The sequence below is a fragment of the Nerophis ophidion genome, linkage group LG22, assembly GCF_033978795.1.
Source record: "Nerophis ophidion isolate RoL-2023_Sa linkage group LG22, RoL_Noph_v1.0, whole genome shotgun sequence".
Lineage (NCBI taxonomy): Eukaryota > Metazoa > Chordata > Actinopteri > Syngnathiformes > Syngnathidae > Nerophis > Nerophis ophidion.
The window spans coordinates 34,310,725-34,330,869 of record NC_084632.1 but is presented as its reverse complement, the minus strand read 5'-3'; the positions used below and the strand labels follow the sequence as shown (position 1 = coordinate 34,330,869).

General features: G+C 39.5%; 1 protein-coding gene and 1 long non-coding RNA gene across 2 annotated transcripts in view; one reads left to right on the top strand and one right to left on the bottom strand.

Moving 5' to 3' along the window:
• Positions 1-3,661, top strand: part of LOC133540816 (uncharacterized) — a 322,729-nt gene extending 319,068 nt beyond the window's left edge. Inside the window, exon 2 of the long non-coding RNA XR_009803737.1 lies at positions 1,145-3,661. This is a non-coding gene — a long non-coding RNA (uncharacterized LOC133540816). The remainder of the gene's footprint in view (positions 1-1,144) is intronic.
• On the bottom strand, positions 3,190-19,448 carry psmg4 (proteasome (prosome, macropain) assembly chaperone 4). Its single transcript, XM_061883766.1, has 3 exons — positions 19,185-19,448; positions 13,585-13,660; positions 3,190-3,458 (listed from the first exon to the last, which is right to left on the bottom strand). Exons 1-3 carry the CDS (start codon positions 19,359-19,361, stop codon positions 3,337-3,339), a joined length of 375 nt encoding a protein of 124 aa, XP_061739750.1. The 5' UTR covers positions 19,362-19,448; the 3' UTR covers positions 3,190-3,336.
• Positions 19,449-20,145: the final 697 nt, after the last annotated feature.

Sequence of the window (20,145 nt, the reverse complement as noted above, 5' to 3'; positions counted from 1 at the left end):
CACACTCTTGGCATTCTCTCTATGAGCTTTAAGAGGTAGTCACCTTGAATGGTTATTACTTCACCAGGTGTGCTTGAAGCTCATCGTGAAAATGCCAAGAGTGTATGTACAAAATATGTTTTCAGTTATTTCAGCTTTTTTTGTTAAGTACATAACTCCACATGTGTTCATTCATAGTTTTGATGCCTTCAGTGACAATCTACAATGTAAATACTCATGAAAATAATTAAGTGATTAGTGGAATTTCTTGCTTTTTCAATGGGGTTGGGCTCATTAGTTGTGTTGTGATTGAGAAGGTGTTTCCAAACTTTTGGCCTGAACTGTATATTTTAATTATGAATGCTGAAGAGCGTCCCAAAAATGTCTACTTTTTCCATAATTACACAGTTGCGTAGGTAACACAAATTCCCTTTTGATTTGGAGAATTCAAAGTACCCTATTTCCACTTAAGTGATTCAAACCATCCATCCATCATCTTCCGCTTATCCGAGGTCGGGCCGCGGGGGCAACAGCCTAAGCAGGGAAGCCCAGACTTCCCTCTCCCCAGCCACTTCGTCTAGCTCTTCCCGGGGGATCCCGAGGCGTTCCCAGGCCAGCCGGGAGACATAGTCTTCCCAACTTGTCCTGGGTCTTCCCCGTGGCCTCCTACCGGTTGGACGTGCCCTAAACACCTCCCTAGGAAGGCGTTTTGAGTGGCATCCTGACCAGATGCCCGAACCACCTCATCTGGCTCCTCTCCATGTGAAGGAGCAGCGGCTTTACTTTGAGTTCCTCCCGGATGACAGAGCTTCTCACCCTATCTCTAAGGGAGAGCCCCGCCACACGGCGGAGGAAACTCATTTCGGCCGCTTGTGCCCGTGATCTTATCCTTTCGGTCATGACCCAAAGCTCATGACCATAGGTGAGGATGGGAACGTAGATCGACCGGTAAATTGAGAGCTTTGCCTTCCGGCTCAGCTCCTTCTTCACCACAACGGATCGGTACAACGTCCGCATTACTGAAGACGCCGCACCGATCCGCCTGTCGATCTCACGATCCACTCTTCCCTCACTCGTGAACAAGACTCCTAGGTACTTGAACTCCTCCACTTGGGGCATGGTCTCCACCCTTTTCCGGGCGAGAACCATGGACTCGGACTTGGAGTTGCTGTCAAAACCGTTGAAATGGGGACATTTATTTTCTACATTTCAATAATTCCCAGTTTTGTCAGAATTCCATATTAATCGGGCAAAAATATTGCCATTGGAATGAGTGGGTACTTCTCCAAATTCCATCGCACTCCTGATTTTTTTTCACCAGCCCAAACTTCCGAAAATTCTCGTAATTCCAGATTTTCTATGCAGCATGTCAGTTCAGCCTCAGCTCTTCAGCAGTCATACCCGATTCTTTATTTTGCACTAAATGTCAGGGGACACAATGAAGTGTTTGTGTTTTTCAACCAATGTGGCGATGCAGGGATTGGCCTAACCACTACCACTGTTTTTGCATGAACGGGCACAAAGTTTAACATGTTTTTTTTTCTTGTTATTTGTGGTCCACAGTGGCACTTTATCCTCTTGACAGGTCAACGGGGAGGTCAGTGAAGACATTTTTTTTTTTTTAACCTTCCTCTTGTGTTAGCTTTCTGTTACCATCTCTTATGTTAACGGGTCTGTTTTGACCCATGTTTTAAATCAGCTGTAAAATACACTAAAAACAATTATCTATCATCCAATTTGTTTCTCGTCTCTTGGTTACCTTGTTAGGCTTCCTTATCCTTGAAAATATTGGTTTTAATATTTTTGGTTTGGGCCATTGGGCCTTATTTTGTCAGTATACCCCTCGATTTCAATTTTTTTAAATGGTAAAACGAACCTCAAGAGAATCATATAAATAAAAAAAGGTTGTTGTGTTACCTAACTATTACTAAGGGGTATTAGAACACATCTCTTAAATAAATGTGTTTTGTTTATTTTTTCATTTTAAGATTTTTAACTATAGTAACATCTATGGTGTTACGGGTCAATTTCGACCCATATATATTTACTTCAAGAAAAAAGCTAAAAAGTATTTTTTTCAGCAACAGAAATCCAACATCAAACAAACAACCAATCAAGCAAATAAAACCAAGAGAAATAGATTACAAGTTCCAAAACTAATAAAAAAAAAAAAATCAGAGTGGCAAAAAGTGACACTTTTAGTGTCCGTCTTTTGTTTGTTTTTGTACAGGATAACGAGGTAAAATGAGAATCCACTAAAGCTCACATGATTGGGAGAGGAGCTGGCCATCAGTGTGTTCAGTTTTGGCTCTTATCATTGTTTTATCATCTTATTTTTATAACCGGGTCGAAACCGACCCTAACAACACCAAGGGCATAATTTCTACCAGAGCATTTTATAATTTAGTGAAAAAAATTAAAATGTTTTATTTTGTTGACAAAGAGGTTCCTGACAAAGTCAAAAAGCGTTGATGCAAAAAAATAAATGTATGTGTTTTTATGCATTTAAAAACTAAAACGAGTCGGTGCCGACCCTAACACAAGACGAAGGTTAAAGTAAGCATTACAGCTGTTTGTGAGGGTATATGATGGTTGTGTGCCGTGGGCCAACAACCGGAGACCTTAATGCACACAATATGTGTCGCTTGCTGGGAATGCTAACAGACCTGAGAGTTGATTGGACATTGAAAGTATATTTTCGATGTCTTATGAAGCATCTCGACATTTTTGAAATTTTGTTATTAGTCATTTTGGAAAACCAGTATTTTTCTCCTTCACACTAGCGAGGACAATTTTGTCATCTGAATTGCATCCTTTCCTTGCAAATATCCCAGTCCAAATCTCACTGTGTTCTTTGTACTGTGGTAATGATGTAACCCTCCTTTGCTAAACCTAGACAGGAAGCACAATCTTTGTGATTAGACTAGACCAGTATGCCCAGGTTTGGGCTCACTGTTAAGTGTTTATTTATACAAAATATCCCTTTGGACTGCATACAGGTGTGCCAATGTACCTTTCAATGATAATGTGTGAAACATCCACCTTATAGTTAGGTATAGTAGATAAGCACATTTCATAGTAACAGCAAACATTTTGTCTTAGGGTCCATCATTTTTCTTCAGCATTTACTCACATTTTAACCTACCTGTACAATTTTCTGGTTTGTAACTTTTCAATTGAAACAAAAAAAAAATACTCAGCCACTACTACTGTTTTGTAAGTGTTATTTTTTTTTAATGATACATTTGTACAAAAGCCATAGGCCATGTTTTGATAATAAAAAAAAAATCACCTAATTTATTATGTCAATAAAAAAAAATCACTGAATGCGACTGTGTGGAAGATCTTACTAATGGATCAAAATTTATCCGGGTGAAGATCAAGCTCCTTTTTTATTCTATTTTCAACAAGCAGAGAGAGGCTGGAGTCTGTCGCTGCAAGACTGTAACTCACGAACACTTGCTTTTTGGTCTTCTTTGCTGCAAAATATGGCAGAAACAGAGAGCAAATTTTACACTTTAGTCAAGTTTGGTTCTCTAAACCTACATTTCTACTTGAATTTGTTTTTATATGTTTTCTCCAGGTTATTTAACCCTTGTGTAATGTTCATATTGTTGTTACTCAGCCAGCGTTTGTGGGTCTGATGGATGTTTACCTTATCCCAATAAACATCTGTTCTGTACTTTAACATCAATCAATCAATCAATGTTTACTTATATAGCCCTAAATCACTAGTGTCTCAAAGGGCTGCACAAACCACTACGACATCCTCGGTAGGCCCACATAAGGGCAAGGAAAACTCACACCCAGTGAGACGTCGGTGACAATGATGACTATGAGAACCTTGGAGAGGAGGAAAGCAATGGATGTCGAGCGGGTCTAACATGATACTGTGAAAGTTCAATCCATAATGGATCCAACACAGTCGCAAGAGTCCAGTCCAAAGCGGATCCAACACAGCAGCGAGAGTCCCGTTCACAGCGGAGCCAGCAGGAAAACATCCCAAGCGGAGGCGGATCAGCAGCGCAGAGATGTTCCAAGCCGATACACAGGCGAGCAGTACATGGCCACCGGATCGGACCGGACCCCCTCCACAAGGGAGAGTGGGCCATAGGAGAAAAAGAAAAGAAACGGCAGATCAACTGGTCTAAAAAGGGAGTCTATTTAAAGGCTAATTTAAATGAGACAATTGAGTTTTAAGGTGAGACTTAAATGCTTCTAACGAGGTGGCATCTCGAACTTTTACCGGGAGGGCATTCCAGAGTACTGGAGCCCGAAATGAAAACATTCTATAGCCCACAGACTTGTTTTGGGCTTTGGGAATCACTAATAAGCCGGAGTCCTTTGAACGCAGATTTCTTGCCGGGACATATGGTACAATACAATCGGCAAGATAGGCTGGAGCTAGACCGTGTAGTATTTTATACGTAAGTAGTAAAACCTTAAAGTCACATCTTAAGTGCACAGGAAGCCAGTGCAGGTGAGCCAGTACAGGCGTAATGTGATCAAACTTTCTTGTTCTTGTCAAAAGTCTAGCAGCCGCATTTTGTACCAACTGTAATCTTTTAATGCTAGACATGGGGAGACCCGAAAATAATACGTTACAGTAATCGAGACGAGACGTAACAAACGCATGGATAATGATCTCGGCGTCTTTAGTGGACAAAATGGAGCGAATTTTAGCAATATTACGGAGATGAAAAAAGGCCGTTTTAGTAACGCTTTTAATGTGTGACTCAAAGGAGAGAGTTGGGTCAAAGATAACACCCAAATTCTTTACCGAAAGTCTTTGATTGTGAGGCATTAAAAGCCACAAAATGCAAGGGGTCCATCAGACCCACAAATGCTGGCTGAGTAACAACAATATTAACATTGCACGGAAAATTTCTCTGCCACTTTCTGCATCATACAGGGATTCTTTTGTTTCTGCACCTGCAGTTCCCACACAACGTTGCAACATTGTTTGTCAACAGTGTCTGCTCTCCTTTTCTCACACATTTCACCCTCTGATGTTCTGTGTACCTACACTCTGTCCTCCTCCTGTCTAGGCCTGCTGTGTGCGTGTGTGTGGTACACAGAACATCAGTCTCCACACTTCTATCCAGCGGACCCGGCCACCTTATATGTATTATAAACGTGTAGGGGGTGTATGGTGTGTGGTCATTAAATAGGTATTCTGATATATGTTCTTCACAGAAAATGAGTCAAAGTCAGTGAGTCTCAGTTTGAAAAACTAATTAATTTCATAATTTTTCTTTATTTTAACACTATTGAATGTGGAGGAGAGATGGGCAATAGGGCTTAAAATCTAAATTCCAAGTCAAATACCTTGTGTGTTCAACATACTTGGCCAATAATTCTGATTCTAAGTCTGATATATATCACAAAATATCCTTTGGTGTGTAAATTTTAATAGGATCACTTTACTATGTGTTGCAAAGGCTCATAATTTGGCTCCTGACGTATGCGATAATAGATTTATAATAATAATTTCCAGTTGTATTGTATTCTCAAAAGTATTATTAATCTACATACGTTAATTTACTGTTAAAAGCTGGTTACTTTTATTCTTCTGTTGTTCTATACTGTACATTAGTTTTGAGCGATACTATAAATGTGACTATCAAGCCAGAAGTTACAACAGGGGTGCCCATTACGTCGATCGCGAGCTACCAGTCGACCGCGGGGGGTGTGTCAGTCGATCTCGAGCCAGTCTTTTAAAAAAAATAGACCTAAAAATTAGTGATCATCAATCTTCACCAAGACGTCACTTAAATGACATTCACGGTACCGGAGGGTCTTGTGAGATGACGCTGGCTGCTGCCAGTTCATTATTATGAAAAAATGACAGAGAGGAAGCCGAGAAACACTTTTTATTTCAACAGACTTTCGCGCCGTCCCTTCCGTCAAAACTCTAAAGGCCGACTGCACATTTCCTATCTTCACAATAAAAGCCCTGCTTCATGCTGCCTGCGCTAACTAAATACAGAGTCTCGGAAAACTGGCGTGCACAAGCGATCCCTCAGAAAGCTGGCGTGCACATCACTTGTGCACGCCAGCTTTCCGAGACTCTTATTTTGTTAGCGCAGGCAGCATGAAGCAGGGCTTTTATTGTGAAGATAGGAAATGTGCAGTCGGCCTTTAGAGTTTTGACGGAAGGGACGGCGCGAAAGTCTGTTGAAATAAAAAGTGTTTCTCGGCTTCCTCTCTGTCATTTTTTCATAATAATGAACTGGCAGCAGCCAGCGTCATCTCACAAGACCCTCGGGTGCCGTGAATGTCAATCAAGCAAGCTACGGAATTTGCCGCCAATGTTTTTCTTGTAAAGTGTATGGAAGCTGGATGAATTAGATGCCAAAAACCAACCACTTTCATGTGGTATTGTACAGAAAGGACAACTTTTTTTCTCCTCCATTTGAAAATGTGGGCGTTATCATCATTACTGTCTGATTCCAATCAATGCAAGTCATCAGAATCAGGTAATACACCAACTTATATTCTTGTCTTCGTGAAAGAAAGACATCTATATGTGTTACACATGCTTGTATTATCATTAAACACATTTAACTTGTTTACAAAAATGTCTCTTTCATAAATAAATAAATATAAATGATATATATAAATGAGGTAGATCCCCTCGAGTTGGTCAATTGAAAAGTAGCTCGCCTGCAGAAAAAGTGTGGGCACCCCTGAGTTACAGGGTCACATTTTCATGATCATTACATGATTTCTTTTTTGATCACAAAAAAATTTCAAAATATAACTATATTAATTAAATATATTTAATTAGTTCCTATTGCTGGCTCTGATTTATGCTTTTTGAAATTCTTTGTGTCCCCCCCACCCCCTTTAAAGCCCTCCTGTTTCCAGTGTAAACAGTAACAAAAAAAAACAAAATATTTTCTGATAAACATAGAATATCGATGGAGCCACTGCAAAATCGACCATATATTGAATTTATACTTGGTATTGTTACTGTCAATATTTGTACCGCTCGTCCAAATTTGTTTACATTCAAAAGCTTTAGCTTGAGGTTATCTTATCCTCCTAAAGTGTTTAGTGATGACATTGTAAGAAACATAGTTTACAGTGCATTCGGAAAGTATTCACATTGCTTCACTTTTTCCACGTTTTTTCCACAGCCTTACACCAAAATGGAATAAATACATTTTTGTCCTGGTAATTCTACAGACAAAACCCCATACATATGACAATGTGTATTTTTTTTTTTTTAATTTAAAAGAATCACATGCACATAAGTATTAACAGAATTTGCTCTATACTTTGCACCTTTGGCAGCAATTACAACCGCAAATCTTTTTGAATACGATGCCACAAGCTTGGCACACCTATCTTTGGGCACTTTCGCCCATTCCTCTTTGCAGCACCTCACAAGCTCCATCAGGTTGAAAGATAAGTGTTTGTGATCATCCAAGATGTCTCTGTACATTGCTGCATTCATCTTTGCCTCTTGCATGACGAGTCTCCCAGTTCCTGCCGCTGAAAAAACATCCCCACACCATGATGCTGCCACCACCATGCTTCACTGTAGGGATGGTATTGGCCTGGTGAAGAGTGGTGCTTAATCTATGTCTCATCAGACCAGAGAATTTTGTTTTGTCATGGTTTGAGTCTTTCAGGTGCATTCTGGCAAACAATTTACTAAGAAATGGCTTCCGTTCGGCCACAATACCATACAGTGTTGTATTGTGGATTGCTGCAGAGATGGTTGTCCTTCCACATGGTTCTCATCTCTCCACAGAGGGATGCTGTAGCTCTGACAAGAGTGACCATCGGGTTCTTGGACACCTCCCTGACTAAATCAAATGCAGCAATGTAAAGCGATGTCTGGGATGAAAACCAATGCTTCCCATCCAACCTGATGGACCTTGAGAGGTGCAGCAAATAAGATATTTGCAAAAATAAATGAAATAAATTGCATTGTCATAATGTGGTATTGTGTGTAGTATTTTGAGGACAAAATGGATGTACTCCATTTTGGAATAAAACTAACAAAAAAAAAAATAAATAAGAAAATGTGAAGCTTTGTGATTACTTTCCAGAAGCACAGTATTTTCCGCCATTAAGGCGAAGATTGCTGACTGAGAAGTGGCTTTGAGCAGAGACATTAGCTGCGCCTCTCAGCAAGGATGCTACTGTGCATTAAGGACACATTCGTCTTGATTGTTGCTGTTGCGGGACACAGCTAGAATGTGTCATCATCAACTAGATTATCACGATGTAATGATACCATTAAAAGCTGTGTGGTCTGCCAAATTTATATAATTTATATTGTAGGGGTGTAACGGTACACAAACATTTCGGTTCGGTACGTACCTCGGTTTGGAGGTCACGGTTCGGTTCATTCTAGGTACAGTAAGAAAACAACAAAATATACATATTTTGGGTTATTGATTTACCAAATTTGCAAAATCTTCCACCAAAAATATTTGTCTTGGTGGAATATTTGATGTGAAATAATGGGAACCTTGAATTGGTCAATAATTCATAATAACATTGATTTTGATTCAATATTATAGAATAGAATAGAAAGTACTTTATTGATCCCTGGGGGAAATTCAGCACCACAGTTCGCTCACAATAGACAAGAATAATAATAAATAATATAGTATATATCATATATTCTACATATACTCTACATATGTTTATGTTTTGAGCAATGACAGTTTGAAAGAAAAAAAAAGCTTTGTTTTATTAGTCAACATTGCAACTTTTACTAAATTACATTTAACCTTTAAACTTTTTTATTTCACTTTTGTTATGTTTTTGTTTATTTTAATAGTATTTTTAGAATGTGCCGTGGGCTTTTAACACATTAGCTGTGGGCTGCAAATGGCCTCCGGGGCACACTTTTGACACAAAAATTACATCTGATAAATCTATGGATAAAAAGCAGACGCATGCGCTCTCTCTGTCTCTCCCCCTCCCTCACGAACGCTGCTGCGTGCGCAATTTGTTTTGTTTTTAACCTTCTTAACACTGAACGTACATTGAAAATACATGCAACCATAACTCGAGGTGCCGGACATTTGGGGCGTTCGGGGGGCTACGCCCGGGCGGGGCCGCCCGGGCGGCCCTGCGGGGGTGGGGTGGGGTTCCGCTAGGTCATAGAGTGACCATACGTCCTATTTTCACCGGACATGTCCTCTTTTGCAAAGCAGTCAGGGCGGAGTTTCTTAAATGCCTCAAACGTGCAGTACGCTACTTAATATGTCCGTGTGGAAACTCTTTTGGTACACCTCCGCACCGAACCGGAAACCCCGTACCGAAACGGTTCGATAAAATACCCGTACCGTTACACCCCTATTATATTGTCATGAACTACCATGAATTGATTAACGTGGACCCCGACTTAAACAAGTTGAAAAACGTATTCGGGTGTTACCGTTTAGTGGTCAATTGTACGGAATATGTACTGTACTGTGCAATCTACTAATAAAAGTCTCAATCAATCAATCAAAGTCTATATCGCGTGACCCTAGGATAGCAATCAACATGTGGAAACGTGGGGCCTGTTAACATGTTCCAGTTTTGCACACATTTCTATTAATTTACCGTTTCTTAATTACAAAAGCACTGTTTTCAAAAGTTGCATATGATAGAGCACTCATTTAGTGAAACAAAAATGTATATACATAAATTAAGGATGCATCAATAAAAGATTTTTAATCGAATCGTGAGGTGCCCAAAGATTCCAATCTTTCGTTTTTAAGTCAGGGTCAGAACAGTAATGTCGTGTTTAGGCCTTTTGTTATTGAAAATTATCAATCTATATAACTTAAATCTGTAAATCCCTTTTAATACATGTAAAATTAAACACAAAATGCTCTACATTAAAAGCATTTTAAACAAACGTACCTCCCAGGTTTCCACCCTCATTACATTAATACAACCCCAGTCTCAAACACCCCCAGAATAATAAAAGGAACAGGAATATTAATCAAACACCAAGTTAAAATAGCAGGTCTTGAGTTTATTTATTTTTTTTTAATTACATTCTCTGCAACCCTGAAGTCCTCCAGCAGGTGGCCTCACTAGAGTACCATATTTTCCGTTCCACAGGGCACATTTAAGGAGTCATATTATTATTAATTTTTTTCTGAATGTAAAACACTTCCTTGTGGTCTACATAACATGCAATGGTGGTTCTTTGGTGAAAATGTTGCATAGATTATGTTTAACAGATCATCTTAAAGCCGCTGAGCACTTTCATGGCGAGTTTACTGAAAGATATAAGTAAAAACTTAACACTACTTTATACTAGAAATGGCAACAGCGGAGGATGAATGTCCCATAACAAGAAGAGAGAGAAAAAGAAGAAGCTTATCGACTACGTTGTCTACAAAAGGTGGCCGTGAGCAATTTTTCAGGATTTATGCAGATCTCAAATACAGATCAGCAGGCACCAGAAGGTAAGAAAAGTCTCTTTTGCAAAATATTGCTAAACAAAACGTCAGATAATATGTCTTACCTCATACACACACCATAATGATACCTGTATGTTTAATATGCCGACAATCCATCAAGCGGTGCGGCTTCATAGCTTACCTAAGTCGTACTAAAACACTTTGATAGATTTTTGAGTGCCGTGTGTAATGTTCTATATTTTCAATGGAACATATAAAATGTTGGTGTTGTTTACTTGAGTCATATTGCCATCATATTGCAGTCTACACATATCTCTTATGTTTGACTGCCATCTATTGGTCACACTTATCATTACACTATGTACCTAATAAAATGGCTTCGAAATCGGCACGCAAAACCAGAATTATTCTGTACATTAGGCGCACCGGGTTATAAGGCGCAATGTTGAGTTTTGAGGGGAAAAGTGTGCTTTAGAGTCCGGAAAATATGGTAATAATTAAGGGTGCCCTATAATGCAAAACCAGCTTTTCTTACCTATTTGTACCTGTTTTGTCTATTTGGAGTTTGCATATGTCCCACAGTTATAGATTGAAACGTGGAGGCTTTGCAGAGTTATTTATAAAACAGTGTTGTCTTCCTTTCACACGTGAACTTAGAATTTGCCCCAGATCGGTAGGTCGTGAGTCCAAACCCCGGCCGAGTCATACCAAAGACTATAAAAATGGTACCCACTGCCTCCCTGCTTGGCACTCAGCATCAAGGGTTGGAATGGGGGGTTAAATCACCAAAAATTATTCCCGGGCACGGCCATCGCTGCTACTCACTGCTCCCCTCACCTCCCAGGGGGTGATCAACGGGGATGGGTCAAATGCAGAGGATAATTTCGCCACACCTAGTGTGTGTGTGTGACAATAGATACTTTAACTTTTTTACTTATTTAGAGAAGTTTTTCCTATTGGTGACATATGCAAATTAGCCATATATGGTAAAGTTTCACCCAAAAAGCATTGCGCGTGTCCACCATTGTAATAATAAGCTTCATTTTTGCTATCTTCATGTTGTGGAGAAGACCGGCTCATAAAATGCACACACATCCTCCGATGTTTCCATTTCTAATACAAAGTAGAGTATTGTTCGAAACTAACCTATAAAGAGACTACCTATGGAAGCGCTAAAAACTTCTTCTCCCACCAACAAAGATGGCGGGAGAAGAAGACGTCAATTTAGCCCACAAAATCACGCATACTGAAGAGATAGTCAGAAAGAAGCTTGAAAATGGTCTGTAAAACATAATCTATGCAAATTGTTGACAAAAAAAAAACACCATTACATGTTATGTAGACCTCAACGAGGTGTTTTAAATGTAGAAAAAAATTGTAATAAGACCCCTTTAAATGACGCCTCCCCATCCGTGGGTGTGAGTTCGTACTAATGGAGTTATTAGGAGGCCTGTTCCTCATTCAGACTTTACTTAAATCAATAATGGAGCTGCATCTCTTCATCCGTGGCTCACTAGTGCAATAACAACGCCGGAAATGCGTCTTGTGTAAAACTGCCTGACTTGAACTCTCTAATAACAAAAGTTCCTTGGGTGCTAAATGTAAACTCACTACACCGGTATGTTTTAGCGCTTTCATGGCGAGTTTACTGACAAATATAAGTTAGAACTTTACTGTTAAGCTCCGTACTCCGATCTTCCCATATTATGGTTTGTTGCATTTTTATTCACTTCGTTGTTCTACCCTCATACTTCCTGTTTAGTCATTACCATGGTTACTCATCAGTTCACCTGCTGCTCACGCCCCGCACACCTGCTACAGATTATCACCGTCACTTTATAAGCCGTCCTCTTTTGTTTGTTCAGCCTGGGTTCATAATTTGCTTTCACGCAACAAGTTACGCCTGCACTCTGTCATCGTATGTATATTCTCGCTAGCTTTTCACGCTCAGCCATTTGTTTATTCCAGCTCTCATGCTTACTCTTTAATGTGTCTATGTGCCAGTTTAGTTCTCATTTTTGTATATCCTAGCTTTTATGCTAGCGTCTTTGGTTTGCCTTTCATTAGCACCAGTGTTTTGTTTCATAGATCCTTTTCGTTAAATAAATTGTTTATATCTTACCTTTGCTGTGTTCACTTGTTGACGCATCCACGAGGGAATCGAAACCGGCATCACTATGCCAACCAGTTGTAACATTTACACTACTTTAAATTAAAATTGGCAACGGTGGAGGCTGAATGTCCCCATAACAAGAAGATAGAGGAAAAAGAATAAGCTTGTTGATTACGGCGGATGTGCACATTTTTACAGGACTTATGTATATCCCAAATACAGATCAGCAGGTACAAGAAGGTAAGAAAAGTTGCTTTTGCATAATATTGCAAAACAAAACGCCAAATAATATTGTATGTCTTACCTTATACACACACACACACAAGAATACTCGTATGTTGAAACACAGTATAATCCATCAAGATGTGCGGCTTTATAGCTTACCAAAGTCGTACTAAAACATTTTGATAGATTTTTGAGTGCCGTGTGTAATGTTCTATATTTTCAACGGAACATATAAAATGTTGCTGTTGTTCACTTGAGTCATATTGCAGTCTACACCTATCTCTTGTGTGTGACTGCCATCATATTGCAGTTTACACGTATCTCCTATGTATGACTGCCATCTACTCGTCACACCTATCATTACACCAAGTACCAAATAAAATATCTTTGAGGTCGGTAAGCAAAACCAGAATTATTCCGTACATTATGGGCACCGGGTAATCAGGTGCACTGTCGAGTTTTGAAGAACAAAAAAAATGCCTTATAGTCCACAAAATACGGTAATTTAGCTGTAGAAAAGAACGCTACTAACATGTCTCGTTCTAACACCTACTTAGGCTGCATTAATTAGTTGTAACATCTACTGGTATTAATTATAAACAGCGGTAAAATTCTTGATGGTTAGTACTGTTTAAAAAAAAAATGATCAAAACCATTACTGGTCTAGGTAACATTTTTTGGGTGAAGTGACAGTAACACTGGAACTGTTTTATTTATTTAATTTTACAATTGATCCCTATAGGAAAGAAATAATCTTTAAACTACATTGATAAATAAGAAGTTGACCTGTGTTATGGAACTGATAAAGGTCAACTTTGGACATTCCACTGTGTAGCTTCCCTGTGTAGTTAAATAAAACAATAAAGCACCCAACAATACCTAATCTCTGTGCCAAAGAATTTGGAGCCGTGTTGGAAGGGTCCCCCATCACTAATGTCGATAATGGCATGGAGTCCTGTAGAAAAGACAGACACGTTTAAGTTGGACTCAATCAAACTTGATATCAATGTTGTGCATTTCATTTTTTGATACAGATAGTAGTAGACAATTATAATGTTCAACACTTTTAGAAAAGATGCCTCTTCTGTGGACACATTTTTGTAATTTGCCCATACAATAATAAACAGGTTAAGTTATCAGCTCATAAACTTTATGTATATCACTTAAATGTGTGCAATGCAAATGTATAATCTGTATCATTGTAATTTACAATTCACTTTATATTTTAATAGCTGGATATACTACATCTGAATATGTAATCCAAAAAATAGAATCGGTTATAGGGCATGATGTATTTTATTTACCCCATAAAATCCCAGACTCTTTTGATGTGTGCTGTACTACGGATCAAATTGAAAACATTAAACACGTTTGGGTTTATTCTAAAACACTTAAAATCGGGTGTTTGTGGAAAATGTATTTATTTTACAAGGAATAATAATAATAATAATGATAATAATAATTACTTAGTAACTAAGTAACACATTTACCGAGTGGCAAATTACAAATTTCCATTTAATGTATTATGTAAATAGATTTATATTAATTGAAGAGATACAGTGAGAACAATTTGAACGTGATTAGTAACATTAAGAGTGGATTGTGATATCGGTGCGGCGTCTTCAGTAATGCGGATGCTGTATTGATCTGTTGTGGTGGAGAAGGAGATGAGCCGGAAGGCAAAGCTCTCAATTTACCGGTCATTCTACAATCCCATCCTCAGCTATGGTCATGACCTATGGGTTATGACCGAAAGGACAAGATCACGGGTACAAGCGGCCAAAATTAGTTTCCGCCGCCGGGTCGCAGGCCTCTCCCATCCGGGAGGAGCTCAAAGTAAAGCCGCTGTTCCTCCACATCGAGAGGAGCCGGATGAGGTGGTTCCGGCATCTGGTCAGGATGCCACCCGAACGCCTCCCTAGGGCACGTCCGACCGATGGGAGGCCACAGGGAAGCCAAGGACATGTTGGGAAGACTATGTCTCCCGGCTGGCCTGGGAACACCTCGGCTGGGGAGAGGGAAGTCTGGGCTTCCCTGCTTAGGCTGCTCCCCCCGAGACCTGACCTCGGATAAGCAGAAATGTATGCATGGATGATAGTAAAATGCTTGTTTGTTGGGGGAGCAGCACCAGCAAAAGGGACTCAAACCGGATTGACAAACTAATCCGGAAAGCCGCCCAAACTATTGGCAGGCAGTTGGAGGCGTTTGTGTCAGTGAGGGACAGGAGAACAATGGACAAACTGCTGGCCATCATGGACAACCCTGCCCACCCACTTCACCAGACAATTGCGGGACAGCGGACTTCATACTCCAACAGGCTCCTTCAGATTCGTTCCCACAGTGTTCGTTTCAAGAACTCCTTCATTCCGCACTCCATCCAGCTGTATAATCACTCGCCATACAGCAATAGATGATATCCGTCTATAACCTGACGCCTTCTATGTTAGCTACTTATCTTTGTTAATAATGTCTATTTTCTGCTGGATATACTCTATTTTTTGCTGCAGCTGTCATATATACTGTAATATTGTACGTGGCAATTGTTATATATTGTATACATGATACAGAAATCCATCCATTTTCTACCGCTTGTCCCTTTCGGGGTTGCGGGGGCTGCTGGAGCCTATGTCAGCTGCATTCGGGCGGAAGGCACCCTGGACAAGTCGCCACCTCATCGCAGGGCCAACAAAGATAGACAGAAAACATTCACACTCATATTCACACACTAGGGACCATTTAGTGTTGCAGATCAACCTATCCCTAGCTGCATGTTTTTGGAGGAGGGAGGAAGCCGGATTACATAATATAATATATCAGTATATAAACTATACTGTACATAAATTATGTAATATTACTTATATATGTTATATTTTATATTGCTGCATTGTCCTTTCCATCCTTACACTTTACATCATTGTAACTGAGCTACTGTGTGGAACAATTTCCCTTGTGGATAATTAAAGTTTGTCTAAATCGAAGTTTAAGTCTAAGTCTAACACTATTAAAGCATTACAATTGATTAATTGCCTTAAAATTATATTTAATGACAACATTAAGTGGCAATTCGCTAGCATGCTTCCTTTCATCCTCAATTTTATCTATATTTTATGCTGCAGCTGTCACATATAGTGTAGTATTGTACATGGTAATTATGATATAGACAAAATATATCAGTATATATAATATATTGTACATATATTATGTAACTATTACGTACATATGTTATATTTTATATCGCTATATTTAGTCTATTTATACCTGCATTGTCCTTTACATCCTTACACTTTCCATCCTTGTAACTGAGCTACTGTGTGGAACAATTTCCCCCGTGGATAATTAAAGTTTGTCTAAGTCTAACACTATTAAAGCATTAAAATTGATTAATTGGCTTAAAATTATATTTAATGACAACATTAAGTGGCAATTCGCTAGCATGCTTCCTTTCATCCTCAATTGTATCTCTATTTTATGCTGCAGCTGTCACATATACTGTAATATTGTACATAGTAATTGTTATATATTGTATATATGATATAGACATAATATAATATACCAGTATAGATAATATACTGTACATATATTATGTAAATATTAAGTATATATGTTACATTTTATATCGCTATATTTAGTCTATTTATACCTGCATTGTCCTTTCCATCCTTACACTTTCCATCCTTGTAACTGAGCTACTTGGTGGAAGTTTCCCTTGTGGATAATTAAAGTTCGTCTAAGTTTAACACTATTAAAACATTAAAGGCCTACTGAAACCCAATACTACCGACCACGCAGTCCGATAGTTTATACATCAATGATGAAATCTTAACATTGCAACACATGCCAAGTCGGCTGGTTTAGTTTACTAAATTGCAATTTTAAATTTCCCGCAAAGTGTCCTGTTGAAAACGTTGCGGAATGCTGACGCGTATGATGACGTGTGCTTCTGACGTTATTGGTTGTAGCGGAAATTTTATCCCAGCACCACTCACGGCTAAAAGTTGTCCAATTTAATCGCTTAATTACACAGTATTCTGGACATCTGTGTTGCTGAATCTCTGGCAATTCGTTCAATTAATAATGGAGACTACAAAGAAGAAAAATGTTGGTGGAAAGCGGTGTATTGCAGCCGGCTGTAGCAACACAAACACAGCCGGTGTTTCTTTATTTGTTGTGAAGCTTTAATATGGAACAGAGCGGTCAAGCGAACATGGTTCCCGACCACATGTCAACCGGCAGGTTTCAGTGAGAAAATTGTGGTAATAAGTCGGCTCTTACCGTAAACATGAGCGGAGCTTGTGTTGTTTCTCCTGCAGCTGTCAAAGAGGCAGCTGCGACTTTCTTGGCTACTCCATGGCTTCCCTCAGAGACACTGGCGGTCACCACACCCCTCCGACTTTCAGGTACGACAGTATAATCTCACTAAAACACTAGTAACACAATAAGCAGATAAGGGATTTTCCAGAATTATCCTAGTTAATGTGTCCAATAACATCTGAATCGCTCCCACTGCCCTCGTCTTTTTTCTTCTTCCAGTCCTTCACTGTCAATATCCTCATCCACAAATCTTTCATCCTCGCTCAAATTAATGGGGAAAATGTCGCTTTGTCGGTCCGAATCGCTCTAGCTGCTGGTGGCTGATTGTAAACAATGTGAGAATGAAAGGAGCTTTACAACCGGTGACGTCACGCGCACATCGTCTGCCACTTCCGGAACAGGCGAGGCTTTTTTATTAGCGACCAAAAGTTGTGAACTTTATCGTCGATGTTCTCTACTAAATCCTTTCAGCAAAAATATGGCGATATCGCGAAATGATCAAGTATGACACATAGAATGGACCTGTTATCCCCGTTTAAATAAGAAAATCTCATTTCAGTAGGACTTTCAGATTATATTTAATGGTAACCTTAAGTGGCAATTCAGTGTTTCCCACAGGTCAGGCATCTATTAGTGGTGGTGATGTCGGGCAAGGCTTTTTTATTAGCGACCAAAAGTTGCAAACTTTATTGTCGATGTTCTCTACTAAATCCTTTCAGCAAAAATATGGCAATATCGCGAAATGATCAAGTATGACACATAGAATGGACCTGCTATCCCCGTTTAAATAAGAAAATCTCATTTCAGTAGGCCTTTAAAATTATATTTAATGGTAAACTTAAGTGGCAATTCAGTGTTTCCCACAGGTCAGGCATCTATTGGTGGTGGTGATGTCGGGCGGCGGCGGAGTTGGAATATAATTACAACACTTTATGTACATATTTATATAATATTTACATATTTATATAATATGTAACTACAAGCTCCATTCACAGACAGAGTCCCATTGCTTTTATGAGCGGTCGAGCGAGTCAAAAGCCAAAATAAAATAAATATATATTTTATTTTTTTGTGGCGGCCGTAATTATTTTGTGGCAGGCCGCCACAAATAAATGAATGTGTGGGAAACCCTGCAATTCGCTGGCATTCTTCCTTTTGTCCTCAATTTGTAGCGCGGCATCGCTCGGTTGGTAGAGTGGCCGTGCCAGCAACTTGAGAGTTGCAGGTTCGATTCCCGCTTGTGCCATCCTAGTTACTGCCGTTGTGTCCTTGGGCAAGACACTTTACCCACCTGCTCCCAGTTCCACCCACACTGGTTTAAATGTAACTTAGATATTGGGTGTCACGATGTAAAGCGCTTTGAGTCACTTGAGAAAAGCGCTATATAAATATAATTCACTGTCACTAGTGAAAATGATGTGCTTTTATCGTCAATTTGTAGTGAAAATTATGTTTTGCAATGGAATTTGAAATACATTTAAAAAATAAATATCAAACAATATGTCCTTCATGGTGGGAGAGGGGTTAGTGAGTCTGCCTCACAATACGAAGGTCCTGCAGTCCTGGGTTCAAATCCAGGCTCGGGATCTTTCTGTGTGGAGTTTGCATGTTCTCCCCGTGACTGCGTGGGTTCCCTCCGGGTACTCCGGCTTCCTCCCACTTCCAATAACATGCACCTGGGGATAGGTTTATTGGCAACACTAAATTGGCCCTAGTGTGTGAATGTGAGTGTGAATGTTGTCTGTCTATCTGTGTTGAGGTGGCGACTTGTCCAGGGTGTACCCCGCCTTCCGCCCGATTGTAGCTGAGATAGGCGCCAGCGCCCCCCGCGACCCCGAAACGGAATAAGCGGTAGAATGGATGGATGGATGGATGTCCTTAAGGAGTTTTAAATGGTGTACATTGTTAAAAAAAAACGCATATAGCATAATACAAATTCGAATACAACTTTCCATGGATGCCCTGTAAAATCTATACTTCGTAATATAATGTAGTTTGGCGATAAAGGAGAACACACAATAGTTATCATCAAACGGTCATTTGGTATTTCCTTAAATAGCAAATCAAAGGCAACACATGCATAGCTTGTGTGACGGCCTCTCGGAACGTCGTCGTCATTCAAAAACAAAACAAAAAAAACGTCAAAAACAACCAACGTGTTTCCTCACGTATTTGCTGCTCATTGAAACCGCCAAGTTGGACAAAAGTGGGCTCGAACCAATCCACAGAAAAAAGGCGCCGCTGAGCTTCATGATGTGAAAGTGGACCGTCTGCTCCAGGATCCTCTCGGAGAAATTATGAACTGAAATGGGATTCGAAAGCTCACCGTTGTGTACTTCGTTCATTTTCTTTAAATGTTTATTTACGAAGGCAGAGACGACGAGTCACGGCGGGAGAAACAACTTCCGGGTTGGGAACAGAAAAGCAGGTCAAAGCAATTGAAGCATCCGGTGCTCGGAAGAATCTCATCTGTGAGGTGAATTGCTGCTCCCTACTGGTCTTTATACTGCATTGCACTTGTTCAGACTATAGCAGGGGTCACCAACCTTTTTGATTTTGATTTGTTTTGATACTTTTATTAGTAGATTGCACAGTACAGTACATATTCCGTACAATTGACCACTAAATGGTAACACCCGAATAAGTTTTTCAACTTGTTTAAGTCGGGGTCCACGTTAATCAATTCATGGTACAAATATATACTATCAACATAATACAGTCATCACACAAGTTAATCATCATAGTATGTACATTGAATTATTTACATTATTTACAATCCGGGGGGTGGGATGAGGAGCTTTGGTTGATATCAGAATTTCAGTCATCAACAATTGCATCAACAGAGAAATGTGGACATTGAAACAGTGTAGGTCTTATTTAGTAGGATATGTACAGCCAGCAGAGAACATAGTGAGTTCAGATAGCATAAGAACAAGTATATACATTAGAAGTACATTTGAGTTGTTTATAATCCGGGGAGATGGGATGTGAATGGAGGAGGGTATTAGTAAAGTGTTGAAGTTGCCTGGAGGTGTTGTTTTAGAGCGGTTTTGAAGGAATATAGAGATGCACTTACTTTTATACCTGTTGGGAGTGCATTCCACATTGATGTGGCATAGAAAGAGAATG

Coding starts and splice junctions, on each gene's coding strand:
- psmg4 (XM_061883766.1), bottom strand. CDS start 19,361: ATGAACGAAGTACACAACGGTGAGCTTTCGAATCCCATTTCAGTTCAT. Junction 13,661..19,184: donor TTTCAATGAGCAGCAAATAC/GTGAGGAAACAC, acceptor TCTTTTCTACAG/GACTCCATGCCATTATCGAC. Junction 3,459..13,584: donor TTCTTTGGCACAGAGATTAG/GTATTGTTGGGT, acceptor CATATTTTGCAG/CAAAGAAGACCAAAAAGCAA.